Raw genomic sequence first — 16,216 nt, 5'->3', positions numbered from 1 at the left:
AAAAACTTGTATAGAAAGACTTTGTGGCTATGTCCTCTTATCAGCCCATACATCAGGAAATACTGTCTCTCATAAAAAAAAAATATTTTTTTGCCTAGTTTTGGTATAAAATGTACTATAAACCCGGCTATGAATGATATATATCAACAAACCTTTCTATAGAAAGAAGCATAATATGGATGGGAAGAAATGTGGAAAGTGTGTGTAGGTACTAGGGAAATGGAGTTCCAACTCTTTGTGTGTAAGTAAAATGCATAAAAACTAGTTTTTCAGAAAACGACCTCAAAGTTTTGTATTGTAAGGGCGGTCGGGTGGCGTAGCGGAGATTGCGCTCGTCACCAATGCAAGAGGCTGTGGTCTCGACTCTCGGAGTCAGCATTGCCTGCGGCTTGGGCTGATCGTCATACTAACTCATTTGGCTGAGTTAGCGGGAGGGAAGTCGTATGGCGTTGTGGACAGCGACGCCTATTGATTGATTGATTGAAAACTTTATTAACAGATTGCAGAATGGGTACAGTACAGTACAGCTCAATACATACAATTGTTAAAGGATAACTCCACTATTTTGGGAAATTAGCTTATTTAACATCTTCCCTGGAGTTAGACAAGAAGATGCATACCTTTTTTGTCTCTGTGCGTGCATTTTAGCTTTGGGAATAGATGCTCCGTTAGCATAGCTTAGCTTCATCACTGGAAGTGAGGCAGGACAGTAGCCTTACAGTGCCTTACAGTGTATTGCAAGGTCTGACATTGACCAAACTTGATATGCATGACCTTGGTGGGCTCTAGGTCAACTCCTGAAAAGGGGGTCAATGTCAGACTTTGCAATCAAAAGTTAGGGGGCTAATAACCCTTGCCATAATTTCAGTGCGCCCCTAACTTTTGATTGCAAGGTCTGACATTGACCCCCTTTTCAGGAGTTGACCTAGAGCCCACCAAGGTCATGCATATCAAGTTTGGTCAATGTCAGACCTTGCAATACACTGTAAGGCACTGTAAGGCTACTGTCCTGCCTCACTTCCAGTGATGAAGCTAAGCTATGCTAACGGAGCATCTATTCCCAAAGCTAAAATGCACGCACAGAGACAAAAAAGGTATGCATCTTCTTGTCTAACTCCAGGGAAGATGTTAAATAAGCTAATTTCCCAAAATAGTGGAGTTATCCTTTAAGGGGATGCAGACCAGAGAAAGACTTTCGTCTTGTTTACATCAGGGTCCCCCAGCCTACAGGTTAGGTATGGGCACCTGCTCAGCGAAAGGCAGGAAGTGGTGAAGGCAGCGTGACCTCCCACGCGTTACACTTCACCAATGAGAGTCCTCGCTGCCAGGTGAAAAGAGAGCCGCTGGCTGTCTCTGCATGTGTCGGAGGAAGCATATGTTCAGGGTTCTCTTGTACCGACCAGTAGGGGGAACATGCACACAACGACCAGGTAGGGGAGGGGGGGAATTGGCATAACGACTAAATTGGGATGGGGAGAAAAGCATAGAAAATTAGGCGGAGAAAAAGAGGATACAAAAAAAAGTTTGTATTGTAAAATGCCATAGGCTACATTTTTTTGAAACAGTTATTTACAAACACAACACCCAATCAAACCATTAGTAATAGACAACCTAAACACATGCCTGATAACTGAAAAATAATAATAATAATAATAATAATAATAATAATAATAATAATAATAATAATAATAATAATAATAATAATAATAATAATAATAATAATAATAATAATAATAATAATAATAATAATAATAATAATAATAATAATAATAATAATAATAATAATAATAATAATAATAATAATAATAATAATAATAATGATGTTATTGAACTGAACAGAACTACAAACTACAAACTGCTACAAACAGTGTAGTAACCGTATAGTAAGTGTATAGCACCCTCTAATAGGCACAAAAAAAAAGTTTGAATATATATCATTATGAGACTTTACCAGTTTGTTATGTACATATAAACTAAGAAAAAATATATTGCAAGTTTTCTGAATTTTACGTTTATATATATTATGCAAATGAGGCACTTCTCCATTAAATATACACCGCGCCAGCGTGTATCAGAGGCGAGTGGAGGGGGGCCACTCCCCCTTAATGACGGGCTGACTTCTTTCAACTGAGCGATACAGTCAGTCGGCTTCGGCAAGATAGGCTACTACTGGTTGAAGACGTGTCTCAGAGGGGGACATTATCCTGTAAACATTTCAGTCACAGAGGCGTGGGACGTCTGGGACAGAACTTAAGCCTGGGTTGGAAGACACCCAGTTTGTCGACCTGCATCTTACGGTACCAAACTGCCATCTAGGCGACCACGACGAGATGGACCGAATAACGGGAAGGGCCGGGGATGAAACGTTGATTGAGATGAGCCCCACAGAGTCTTTCAATGGTGAGCCTATTGCTTATGGAATACATAACATGTATTTTACTTGTAAAATGTGAAATAGCGTTGATATGCTTGGCGCCATGGAGTAGGTCTACTGACTTTAATGATAACTCTAATAAAAACGGGAAAGTAGCCTATTTATAAACGCACTGTAGGCTATAACTAAGGACTCACCTTTGAATGTTGCTGTTTGTGTATAGCTAATAGACCATGTTACTTTAGACTCAGAGCCCTTTTATTTCCAAACATTAAGGAAAATGCTATTCAATGATATCTAACAAACATTCCTTTAGTTTATTACAGTTTAGGTTACTCAAAGACAAGTTTTCAAATTTAAAATAAAATTAAAGACAGCATGTTAGACCAGGTTTTCAAGCAGTATGCTAGCTTAGCAGTAGCACTGTGTCAACTATTTGAACGCTACCCGTCACCCCAGTAGGTGTGTGTTACCTAAATAAATAACTAGTTGTAGGCAACTTTTTAAATTACTTCTCTTTACATTTTATTCCACTTCCCCTTTAATGCCTTGTGTTGAATCATGACCTGGATTCCTGCTCAGGGTAATGTCAGTGTCAGTGGCTTCAACCAGCCAGCCTCTCTCCCAGTCACATGGCCACAACCCCGACAGCTGGCCTGGCCTTGTGGAAACAGTCAGTCACTTCTAGGTGTCTATAGGGGTGCAGACAGCCTCCAGGGAAACCCTCTTTAACTCCTCAGACATTCCTGATCGGGTCGCAAAGACAATTGTCAGCAGTCTACTTGAAACAAGGGTGTCTTCGGATGAAGTTATTGGCCATTTATGGTGTTGTTGTAATGTGGGGACTGGGGAGGTTGAATCACTCTGGATGCTCTCCAGCAGCAGTCCATTATAAATCAGCTTGAGAGCACACAGTTCCAGTTTCAGAATAGGAAGAATCTGATAAGGGAGTCATCGCTGCAGGTCCACAAACAGTTATTTCAGTGATGTGATAATATGGAGAACATTTCACAAGGAAATAAAGGATAGATCAGTTTACCCACTACATAAATGGTTGAACTGAGCCTACAGTATAGAGTCCTGTGGAGATTTGGGTAACAGCACCCAGCGTTAAAATCCCAATCAAATTACAAATCGCAGCTATTGTGTCCAGATCCGGCTCCCAATAAGTCCACCAGTCGGACTTGAATGGGTCTGAATTACTTATTAGATGTATTTACACTTGCGTAATGTGGATTAAAACGAACTGGATTGTGTGAAAGTACATGTTTGCAATGCACCTGCAGCCGATACTGTATTCTGCAGTTTGCTGCTCTGACAGAGAGTGGACATTAGCAAAGCAAACAAACAAACTGAGTAAAAGCAGGTGGTAGAAAATTAGGCTCTGGAATATTTGTGCAGGAGATGTTGAAATTATACACTGTGGGTCCACAATCCATGGGCGTGGAATGGATGCTAAAAATTCCCTCTCACTGCGGGACGAACGGTGTAATTACGAGTAGGTAACGATCACTCTGACGAAAATACTTTTACCTTCAATGTTCAATGTGGCTGAGTTGTCCAATTTACCCTGTAAATGTTTCTGTATGTATAATGATGCTGTGTAAGTCATATTGGGTTGCTATGGGAAACAAACACAGCTATAGCTTCGTGGAGTTTCCACCGTGATCAGCTGCTCTCCCATGAACAAAGCTGGGTCTGTAGAGGCTCCTTAGGCATTTCTGGCTGGGGGTGAGGGTAGGGGGGCGAGGTGAGGGGCTCTTGGTGTAGCTGAGGTGGTCTCCTCCATTACATTACTGTGTACACAATATTATTGTGACCAGCAGCTCTAGGTTATCTCAGATGCTATATGAGAGGCTAAAACATTTGTATTGACCGTGGGTCATTGACGGATAAGACTTTTCAATAGGCCAATTTTAAAATACAAAAAATAAGGATATATTTGGCCATTTTTCAAACATTTGGAATGTAGTGTATACATGCATTTATGAAAAAAAACGAATTAAGAGATTTTAGTGTTTTTAAAGTTGAATTAATAGGACATGGCCTTAATAAAAGTCATTTGGGGCGACCGTAATTTATCTCAAAATTAATATATTTCCTTAACATTACTAATATTTTAACAGGTATCAGTAATTAAATATACATCTTAAGAAAGACAGGCTTGTGTGCCCTTTAAGTTTTTGTAAACCATGATTTCACAAGTTTATTCTATAATGGCAGTGTCTCCCTCGTAATGCAGTTACAATACCCATATTTGCTCTAAAACCCATAAAACTGATTTAAAATGTGTACAGATAGTATCCACTTAAGCATAGTATACCAGTGATTAATATTTGAGCCAAAACTGATGGATATTCTATTTTGAATTTAGTACAGTTATTGACAATCATTGGTTACCCCGCATGACAAATGGTCGCCCCAAATGATGAGAGTAGTTAAAAGTCTATTTAAAATGTTACACAATGCAGTTCAGACAAAAGAAAACTGAACAATGTTTTTATTACAATCTTTTCAAGTGGTCAACAAAAATATTCTTCAATTCATTCAAATATCACAAAAGTAAAACATGTTAACATGCGAGGGCCCACATGTGGGCCCTCTTGAGGAAGATTTTCCCATCTGCACTTTGGCGACCTCTACCGGCTCGGGTGTGCATATATTTTAATACAATATATATATCGAATTAAAGCCCTATTTGTTGCCTGTCGATAGCCATTTCAGGTGACACAATCCGTTCAGCGGTTCTCGAGTTACATGCCGATATGTGAAGTGTGCGCCGAAGTACACAGTGTTGTACAAATACAACACCGACTCCCGGGCTCTAGCTCCGTCAATCATTTGGCACGGTAGGTTACAAGCTTCGTAAGGAACATTCAAATATTACAAATGTTAAAAACATTAAACATTCAAAAAGTTAAAGTGCAATACACATTACATGCTTCAGGAACTTGAACATTTCACAAATGTCCATTTTCATGTCCTCATATCATCATTGGTTGTCAATGTATGAGAGCGAGAAGGTGGTAGTCACATTGGACAGGGATTAACAATTTAAGTCAATAATAAAAGGTAAACAGAGTTGTATGTATGGAATAAAAATTAAACACCAACACAGTTCTATAGTCAATAAACATGATTGCATGGATGAAATCAATGCTAAACAACTACAACACAGTTGTATCAGTTCCTTTTAGGGATGGCACGATACCACTTATTCATGTCCGATACTGATATCACAGCCTTGAGTATCTGCCAATACCGATACCCATCCGATACTCCCTTAAAAAACAAAAACCTGTGTTTAACCTAGCCATCTATAAAACATCAAAAACTCCCCTAAAGGAAGAAATACATACCACACATGACTCAGTTATGCAATAGTGCTGCTGCTTTTTATTTTGTTCAAATTATTTAGTTAATACGTTAATAAGACTACAGCGATTTCATGACGGCTTCCTGTCCTCACGTCTAAAACGTCTGTTTACCGGTACAATGCGTGGAGAGTTTCCAATCATTGGTAAACAAACATAGTGCTGAAAATATACACTTTGACTGCTGTTTTGATAGGGTTAGGGTCTTTACTCTTGGCTACATTTGAAAAAGAAACACAACATTGTACCTATTTGAGATAGCCGTGTCAGAGATAATGACAGTTTGGCAACATGAATTGAGGCTAAGCGTCGGAAACCTACATTTTCAACAACAGAAAGGGGCTGGTCGTCCAGCACAATAAATGTGGTTATTTTCTTGGTTTTCTTCAGCTTTGCTTTGTTACTGTCTGCAGAGAGTTTCTCTCGCTTCTGAATGGTTTCCAGCTATGTTAGCTGCTGCGACAAAACTTTTCCTCTTGGCATTCGTTGCACTGAACTCTGCATACTCCCTTTCCATGATTAATCTGCAAGTGTTGTGTGGTGTTGAAGTTTCCAGTGTTGCTGCCACCCCTAGAAATACTTGCGTCGCAGATATTACACTTGGCTGTGTCGTGTTATTCCACAAGTATACCCTCTGTATTTGTTTGTGCGTGTCTTCATTCTGTTAGCTCCACCATACAGGTCCGTTATTATCCGCTCTTAGTCTACTCTGCCCTGCGTACCTGTCTGTGACCCCAGTACGGTGGCCTGTACCTTTTTCTTGTTTGAGCTTAAAATAACTCCACACAGCTGACATGATCGCGGCGCGCTGCTAACAAGTTGACTTACGTTTAGCTAATGCTTGTTGTCACGCTACTACTGTTCACGTGATGGCATGCTTTACGGCCTGTATCGGATCGGCCGATATCCAATCCTGTGAATTTGGCCAGTATCGGACCAATACCGAGACTGAGTATCGGATTGGTGCAATCCCTAGTTCCTTTTATATTATCTAATGGTAAACTGCAGGCATTTCAAATTGAGGTACATGTGCATGTTTTAACAAATCAGGCAACCTGAACACCTAGAATAAGAAGCACACCAAAAAACAAAAAAATTATATTTTTTACATTTAGTTAAATTATTAACGTTCGGTTATGACATCATACGGTGACATCATGAATGTTCCAGAACGTTTGATCATGACATCATACTGTGACATCAGAAATGTTCTAGAACGTTCGGTCATGACATACTGTGACATCACAGATGTTCCAGAATGTTCGATCATGACATCATACTGTGACATCACAAATGTTCTAGAACGTTCGGTCATGACATCATACTGTGACATCACAAATGTTCTAGAATGTTCTATTATGACAAATAAGCCGGTTCAATGACTTTATCTAAATCCAATCAATATTCCTAATGCCGTTTCAATGTAAGGTTATAAAAATAAACATATAAACATTCATACAATACAATATAGCTTTGGCTCCTACAGTCAACATTCCCCAAAGATATATCAAACACGAAACAAACTTTGATCAGATTATAATGGAGATGTTGCACAGTGCAATCCACTGAACATTTATTGTTGAAATATGTCACTGTTGATCATGAGCTGGATATATAACCTATGGTTTCAAGGGATGTTAAACCTACTGTAGAATCAAAGTAAATGTTAGTGATTCAAATCCTCATTTAGAGGTAGGGGATCCACCACAGCTTGCCCTGCTGCTCTTCTCTACTTCTACACCAGCCAGAACTGGTGGAGTGTTCTCCATGGATGGTGGTGTCAGGTCCAGCATCGCCTTTTCCATCTTTTTCCTTCTCCCTGTAATCTCTGGATGCAGCCTTCTCCCTCTCCGATAGCTCATCTGACTTCACATGGAATCTTGCCCTGTTGTTTTCTTCTCGCTGAAACAATAGTGTATAATGTGATACTAATTCTGGTGGGCTAAATTACATACAAACTTAAGTTCAAGATATTACAGAAAAGGTCATTCCTAATCCTACTAACATGACAGTTTGAAATACACCAGAGAAAGATATACTGCATGTTACCTATAGTTCTTTTTTACCTCTCTCTTTTCCTGGCAAGATAGTCTACATTGACCCGCTGTCTGTAGTGAGCAGTCTTCTGTTTGCTTGTTTGTGCCATCTAGAAAATAGGTTAAACTAGTTAAACATGACTAATACATGTACAATTACCTAAATGGAATGTCATGCTATACCGTTTTAAAAATGTTCTCATAAGATGGTACAATACTCAAAAAGAAACGTTAATTCCTAAATAGGAATGAAAAATGACAGAAATGTTGAAAAATATATGTTAAAGTATACAAAGAGTTATGCTAAAACAAAGAACTTTATGTATATAAAACATGAATAAAATATAAATATACAGAAACTACAAATACAGGACATATATCTATCATCTAAAACACTCAGCAGTGGTCGCCCCACATGATACTTGGTCGCCCAGATGATGTTTTTAAGGTCAGTCAAATATTACAGGCTAACCATTAGCTACAGAAACCAAACTAGCTAGCTCTTACCACATGTCACTATCAAATTCATCATCTAAATATAGATTTTCAGATAAAACGTATTATTCACAGTTTTGGGGCGGTCGTCCCACAAGACATCCAAAAGTGGCAATTACATTACAGCAGTTAAAAAAGAGATTTATTTGCCAATATGAAAGAGACTTACTAACCTGCTAGTTGTTTCTCTGGGTCCCTCACATGTGACTGGCTGATGCAACATCCTGTCCTTGAGGTGGTTTCAAAATAAAAGTCCCACAATTGTGTTTTCTTGATGGTCGCCCCAGATGATATTTCATAAAATTAACATATGCGGACAACATTCGTTTGTATATTATGATGGAAGTATATGTGCAAATGCTTCATAATTTTGTCAATGAATGCAAAACATGTTTGAAATTATGCCAAATAGGGCAAGGGAAATATTTAAATAGATTTAAAGTGATTTGAATCCGGTTGTCCAAATAGAAGTCAATGCTGGACGGTCGCCCCACATGGACATTTGACACTTCAGATAGCAGAAAAATTACCAATAACTCGAATGTTTGGAAAAGTTAGAGTGGGTCTGTATATGGGGAAGGTATTAGAGATACATGTAATCTTTTTATGAATTTTTATGTTTTTTTAAGGTAAGAAATTCAGTGGGACAGAAAAAATAGGCGTCACGTCATTGACCCTGGTACAGATCACAAAGTCAACAACCATCAAAAGCACTCACAGCACACACATCCACACTCACTTTAAACAAACAACTCACTGCAGCACCCACTCTACACACTTTAGAACACCTAAACACACTTTATATTTATTGGCAAATAATTTGCACTACAACCCATACCTCAGTACACCTTACTGTAAATTGTACCTAAATTGTACCTCATCCCATTTCTGCTTTGCACTATATAGTATATTGTAATTAGTAATAATAATAATAATAATGGCTTGGATTTAGGGCTGGGCGATATGGCCTAAATATAATATCACGATATTTTCTGACCTTTCGGCGATACACGATACACATCACGATGTTTTTCTTTTTTACCCCAAACAATTCATTATGAGGCTTACCAAGACAGTATTTGATTTTGCAAGCTAACATTAAAGACAAAATAAAATACCCATGCATTTAGCATTTTTATATTATATATTAGATTTAGATTATTAGATTATATATTGCATATATTTAGCAATGAGATATTATATGATTTAGATATGAAATATGATGAATTGAAAATGGGGGACCCTGATGTAAACAAGACTAAAGTCTTTCTCTGGTCTGCATCCCCTTAACAATTGTATGTATTGAGCTGTACTGTACCCATTCTGCAATATGTTAATAAAGTTTTAAATCAATCAATCAATAGCATTTTAGCATTTTTATGAAACTACTGTATATATGTATGTCTCTAAATGTTTTGATGAATTGAAAATGGAGGACCCTTATGTAAAAAAGTCGAAAGTCTTTTTCTGGTCTTCATCCTCCTGTACTGTATTGTACCCATTCTGCAACCCTTTAACAAAGTCTTCACTCATTCATTCTGACGGAAACATAATAATTTTGATTGACAGTCGAGTCTGCCAATTACGTCACAGCGCTTGCACCCGCCCTGCTGTTCTTAGCACCAATCGGCAAGCGCTACTAGTTTTTGACTTCCTGAATGTCCTGTGTGCTGAACAACGTCAACAAAGCTACTAACGTTAGCTCCCCGCGGCTGTCGAGTAGGAGACCAGTGCTCCACAGGATGACTAAATGAGGCATAATGATTTTACTACAACGAATGTTATAATAAAAGCCTTTCCATACATCTGTCTGATTGAAAACTTTATTAACAGACCGCGGAATGGGCATATCTCAGCACGGGCTGAGATATGAACGAGTAACGTGTGGACAGATTGACGCGACACAATCCTCTTGGGCAAAACATCACGATATCCACGATACGTTGAAAAAGTGTATCGTTAATGAACTGTACCCGATATTCATATAATATCGTCATATCGCCCAGCCCTACTTGGATTTATATAGCGCTCTTCATGACACCCAGAGCGCTTCACAGAGTCCATTATTCATTCATACACAGTCATACCGGTGGTGGTAAGCTACAATTGCAGCCAGAGCTGCCCTGAGGCAGACTCACAGAAGCGTGGCGAATAATCATTGCCTACGGCCCCTCCGACCACCACCAACATTCATTCACATGCATACACATTCATACGAGGCAAGTAGGTTAAGTGTCTTGCCCAAGGACACAACGGCAATGGGATGGACATGGGCTTGAGCGGGATTCGAACCACCAACCCTTCGATCATTGGACGCCCCGCTCTACCCATGAGCCACGTGCCCCATAATTAGTATATTGTATAGTATATTTGGTAACTCAGTTACTTCTACTCTGCATTGAACATTGTACATATGTACATACTGAACACTTGTGTCTACGTACGTGACTTCTATTTTATACTTGCTATACTTATTTATGACAACTAATAAAGAAACTTGAAACTTGAAACAAAGACCATTGTCAGTCAGGCAACAAGCTGAAAATGAACAGACGTATTGATGTCTATTTTGGTTCCTTTATCTTGACTAACGTCTTATATTATGGCCTACAGGGCACTGTGCTTCTCATAAAATGCTAGTATGAAAGATGTGATTTCAGCTTAAAGAGATATACTTAGATAGAACTGCTGTCGTCCACTGTCGTCACCACCATTCATCATTGTCTCCTCATTCACTTCCATTCATTTGGGGACCATATACTTCTAAATTATAAACAAACTACTGCTGTACAGTTTTAGATAGAATGGGAAATTACGAGTCAAAAGCAGGTGCTGTATTGTCATTTGACATGATATTACAGATGAATTACCTTTGGAAAATGGTAAACTCTTATTATACTCTGAGTTTCTTCAGACCTCTCTTGGTGTGGCCAGCAATAGTAACCCTTCCTCCTATCCTCACTCAACTCCAACCCACACATCAGACCAAAACAAGAAATTTAAACAAAGTGCAATACAACTTCAGAGTGAAAACATTGTCTCCAGTCTGATATAACAAAACAATTCAAGGGGCAAAAGTGTCCCAACAGGTAGTGCCCACTGTAGTGTTCAAATCTGCTTCCAAAATGAAGTCAGTCATTTTGGTAGAAAAAACAAAGGAGTTCCAGGAATAAAAAAGCTTTAATAAATTGCTTAGTTCATATTAGAACAATAAAAAAAACTGCCAACATGTTTCGGCCTAGCTGTCGGCCTTCTTCAGGGCATACAAACAAATGAATGAACTTCTAAAGGAGGCTGTCCTGATTACTCAATCAAGCTCAGGTGTGAGCATTTAGTCAGCCTGAGGTCTAGCTGTCATAATTGCATATGCCTCCAGAGGTCCTCCAACATTTCATTTGGTTTTGAATAAGGCCAAATCCTACCCTTTACGTGGTGTCACAGTGTGAGAGACGTGCAGGACTTTCTGTGTTAACAAGCTTCAAATCCATGTTTCAGGTCAGAGGGGAACCACGTAGTTTGTGCTGCACAGGACTAAAAATAGCCAGAGAGGCCATCAATTAAGGGATGTGGCATTTCTATTTAGGAGCACAATCCCAGAGACAGAAACGCTTACTTTCGTTTTGTTTTTCCCTCCCCCCCATTTCTTTTCTATGGTTAAGTACCGGTATGTGAGGTTTGCTACACTGAGCCCTCTGTCCATCCACTTGTTTATGGAAATTGTACGGCCTCGTTCCTCAATGTGGCGTCTAGCACTGTAATCATTTTATTTCGCTGGGCCTGGAGGAAGTTTAACCGAAACACGAGCACAGACTGTGCTTCTCTCTGCTTGTGACCCAGCCGCCATGAGATTAGAACAAGTCTCAGTATCCAATCCCCTGTTCTGCAGGTGTTCAGTCAGCCTTGACCTCTCTCTTCAATGTTTGCCAAACAGAGTCTCCTTCCTCAAAATCACTCGCTCAGAGAGCTGCAATGGTTGTCATCCTTTCAATGAAACTTTAGACTTTGCATTTGCTTACAAAATGAACAATCTTTTGTCTCATGACTTTTATGTAAGATAAGATAAGATGTTTCTTTATTGATCCCCTTGGGGAAATTCTATATGATATGATAGGATATTTTCATTTATAATGCGCCCCCCAGACAATTTTTACATCGGTCCGGGGCGCAGCCCGCAGGGAAAATAATTATACGAATAAATAGACAGGACAATGGAGACAGGGAACCAGGCAGACGGATAGACAGAGAACATAAGTACACCTCAGACACACAACACAACAGCAAAGTAACTCAATGATCATCTAGAGCGAAAAGGTGGGTTTTAAGCAAGGCCTTGAATGTCTGTACGGTGTTGGCAGACTTGATCTTGAGAGGGAGCTTATTCCACAGTGTCGGCGCCATCACTGCAAAGGCCCGGAAACCCTTTGTCACCAGTTTGGCCCGCGGGACCCTCAGACACAGTTGGTCATTCGATCTGAGGGATCTGGAGCTGACGGGTTGGACCAAGAGTTCCTCAATGTAGGCCGGAGCGAGACCATTGAGGGCTTTGTATTTATTTTGTAGATACTAAAATTGGCTAATATTTCATAAAAAAAATTAAACACCTTTTCTAGAGTATATTTTTCTGTTCCAAAGTTATTCATAACTGAATAGTTGGTGATATACAGTGGGAGCTTTCACATGAAATAACCTATAAAATGGGAATGACACAAAATATAAAAACAAAAGCTTCTGGGGGCATCTGGGTAGTGTAGAGGTCTAAGCACTCGCCTACCACCACAGAGACCCGACTTCAATTACCGGCAGCGGTACCTACAGCTTGGTCAGTTGTCCCTACGGACACAATTGGCAGAGTTTGCGGTGGGAAGCCGGTGAGGGTATGAGTCCTGGTCGATGCAACAGCGACTCCTACTGGTCGGTTCAACAGGGAGAGGATCTGGGGGAGATAACGCAAACCTCCATGCGCATTACACTCTCCCAGTGAAACTCCTCGATGTCAGGTGAAAAGAAGCGGCTGGCGACTCTGCATGTATCGAAGGAGGCATGTGGTAGGCTACACCCTCCCCAGACCGACAGAGGAGACATGTGGTGGTGGTCTACACCCCCCCCCCCCCCCCCCAGACTGACAGAGGAGACATGTGGTGGTCTACACCCTCCCCAGATCATCAAAGCGGACATGTGGTAGTCTACACCCTCCCCATACTTAAAGAGGAGGCATGTGATGGTCTACACCCTCCCCAGACCAACAGAGAAGACATGTGGTGGTCTACACCCTCCCCAGACTGACAGAGGAGACATGAAGTAGTCTACACCCTCCCCAGGTGACGCAACAACCAGAAAGGGAATTGGCATAATGACACATTTGGGGGATGAGAGCAAATGATAAAAGACCCCCCAAAAAGATTTAAAAAAAAAAGAAGAACTATGTCCCAAATTTGGTGGCATATATCATTTTCAGAAAATAGCAAATTTAAATTTTTTCAGTAGCTTGGTGTTCATGACACAGCTCATGCAAACAAATATGTAAATGTAATATTATATATATATACAGAACATGGTAAAACATTTTTAAAAAGGACTCTGTAGCGTTTCAAATATCTTTTTCCACTATAAGTGGAGTGCCTTTTCCTCATTCCTTCAAGAAACATTCACACCCTCGACCAAAGAGCACCGTCATTTTTGTTACTATTCGTTTTAAGAAGTTCTCCATTTTCACTGTTCACATATTTCACTGTTTCACATATTTATCATTGTTCTTGAAACTAGAGTAGTTGTAGAGGCAAAATAAGATCCTTTTTCCAAATTTTCCAAATCACCATGTTCAACAAGAGTACTTTGCCTCAAGTGATCCTGTTAAGTCATACTGTCTGGCCTGTAGGACTGTCTGCCACCACCACAGAATTCTCTACCAATATAGACCACAACATTGGCTGTCCGTCAGCGCTTTTCACTTGACACAGAGACTACAGCAGCTGCTCTTTTGCCTGAAACTGAACCATACTGCCACGACTTCTGACTGTTTGTTTCTCTGGGAATATCTGTTATAATGTTATAAACAAGATAATTCTACACAGGGTCTGCTCTCACTAACCTAACAGTGTTTCCCACATGATTTTCAGAGACTATGGGGAACCTCAGACCCTCTAGGGGGGTCCGGGGGCCCCCCCGTATTTTTTATTTTTTTGTACATTTTAAAGTTAAATGCATCAATCTGGTGCACTTTGAGAGCAAAATAAAGAGGCTAGATCTATGATGAACTTTGTGCTCAAAACATAAAATCGACTAGACTAGTGCTTCCCAATCCTCTCCTCGAAGCACCCCAGCCGTTCAATGTATTTGTTAAATTCCACCACCAGCACACCTGATTCAACTTAACTAGCCCTTTATTAGTTGAATCAAGGTGTGCTGGTGGTGGAATTTAACAAATACATGGAACGGCTGGGGTGTCTCGAGGAGAGCATACATTTGAGCCATCAAAAAAATGAAGCAAAAGTGGTTACCTGTGTTGAACTGGTTTATTTTTTAGAAAATAAAAAAAAATTGGATTATTATTACCACTACTACCACTGCGAATACTACTGATACATCCCTATTGGCAAACTCTATATAAAAAAAAATTGTAAAAAAATAAGTTATTTTTATTTTTTTATTATTACTTTAAAAAAAAAATTATTATACAACTGTGGCGGGACTAATTAGACTGTGACGGGCCGCCACAGTCTAGGTCATTAACGGGAAACCCTGCTAATCTAATCACACTTTCCATTTACCCTTAAATTGTGTTCTACAGTATATTTTCCTTGTAATTTTTATCTTCCTTATCTTTACTGTCATCGCAGATGAGAACAACGGCTACCACCCTCACCCTAGGTCCAGAGGATCCTCCCCGCGTGGACAGCCAGAGGTAAACACCCAACGCACCCTCTAGATTCACCCAGAACAACCACAGGCACATTATGCAAAGCATTGGACATAATTTCCTCTTTCTATTCGATCATTAGACGATTCTCTGGGACACAGTTTACATGAAACCAAATGACTGTTATTGCTTTGTTTGGCCTGTGACATCATATAATGATTGATGATACAGGCTACATTTTCTGATTCAATAGCGTATTGGACCTGGACTCCGTGACCACAGCTTTAATGTGTACACACCTGAATAATTAGCGTGTTCTTGGATCTTTCAAATGGTATAGTCTGGTACCAGCTATATGGGTATAGTATGTACAGTAAACATGTCAGCCACATCCGACTTGACCCTAACAGATTTTCATATTCTTGTTTATTTGTCTTTTCCACCTTGTTTAACGGGGCTACAGTAACTGTTTTAATGTGGACACTTGAATAATTAGCATATGACCATGTTATTGGTCAGTGCTTTGTACCAGTAGCCATCAGGCTCCACAAACCGTGGGCAAGGACTGACCTGGCCAACTGGAGAACTGTTAGAAGCGATTGACTCTTAACCAGGGGCGGACCTAGCCCATTTGGCGCCCTAGGCGAGATTCACCCCCCCCCCCCCCCCCCCAAGAATGTTTTTATTTTTTTATTTTTTTTGTAATTTTTTTTTCTTTTGGCTTTTTTCTTCATAGTTCTCTAACGTTAGTCTTTCTTTCCTCAACGTTCAATTCTATAACCACTTGACCGATACCCATCAATGCACAGCGCTCTAGCATGTTCTGACTGTGAACACCTAAAGCTGAGGCTCAGACCGACCGACCGTTTTAGATTTTTGGCTCATTTTCCCTTATGTTAGAGAATTTTTTTAATGTAAAAATAATGGTTGCAGATATAGAGGGGGGCGCCAAAACTGCACAGAAAAAAAAAAAAAAAAAAAAAAAAAATGTTTTTTTTTTTTTTTTTTTGGCGCCCCCCTCTGGGTGGCGCTCTAGGCGACCGCCTATATCGCCTGTAGGAAGGTCCGCCCCTGCTCTTAA

At 39.8% G+C, this 16,216-nt stretch overlaps 1 protein-coding gene across 1 annotated transcript in view; it reads left to right on the top strand.

Annotated features, from left to right (window-relative positions):
- Nucleotides 1-2,330: 2,330 nt before the first annotated feature.
- The window catches only part of ano5a (anoctamin 5a), a gene marked incomplete at its 5' end in the record, with an annotated part of 70,385 nt that continues 56,499 nt past the window's right edge, over nt 2,331-16,216 (top strand). The window contains 2 exons of the mRNA XM_084334244.1: nt 2,331-2,400; nt 15,116-15,180. Of these exons, the coding sequence (XP_084190370.1) occupies nt 2,331-2,400; nt 15,116-15,180 (135 nt within the window). The remainder of the gene's footprint in view (nt 2,401-15,115; nt 15,181-16,216) is intronic.

The sequence above is a fragment of the Notolepis coatsorum genome, assembly GCF_963971535.1.
Source record: "Notolepis coatsorum genome assembly, chromosome: 18".
NCBI classification, from domain to species: domain Eukaryota; kingdom Metazoa; phylum Chordata; class Actinopteri; order Aulopiformes; family Paralepididae; genus Notolepis; species Notolepis coatsorum.
The sequence above is the reverse complement of the archived record's forward strand: the minus strand, read 5'-3'. Positions and strand labels throughout refer to the sequence as shown.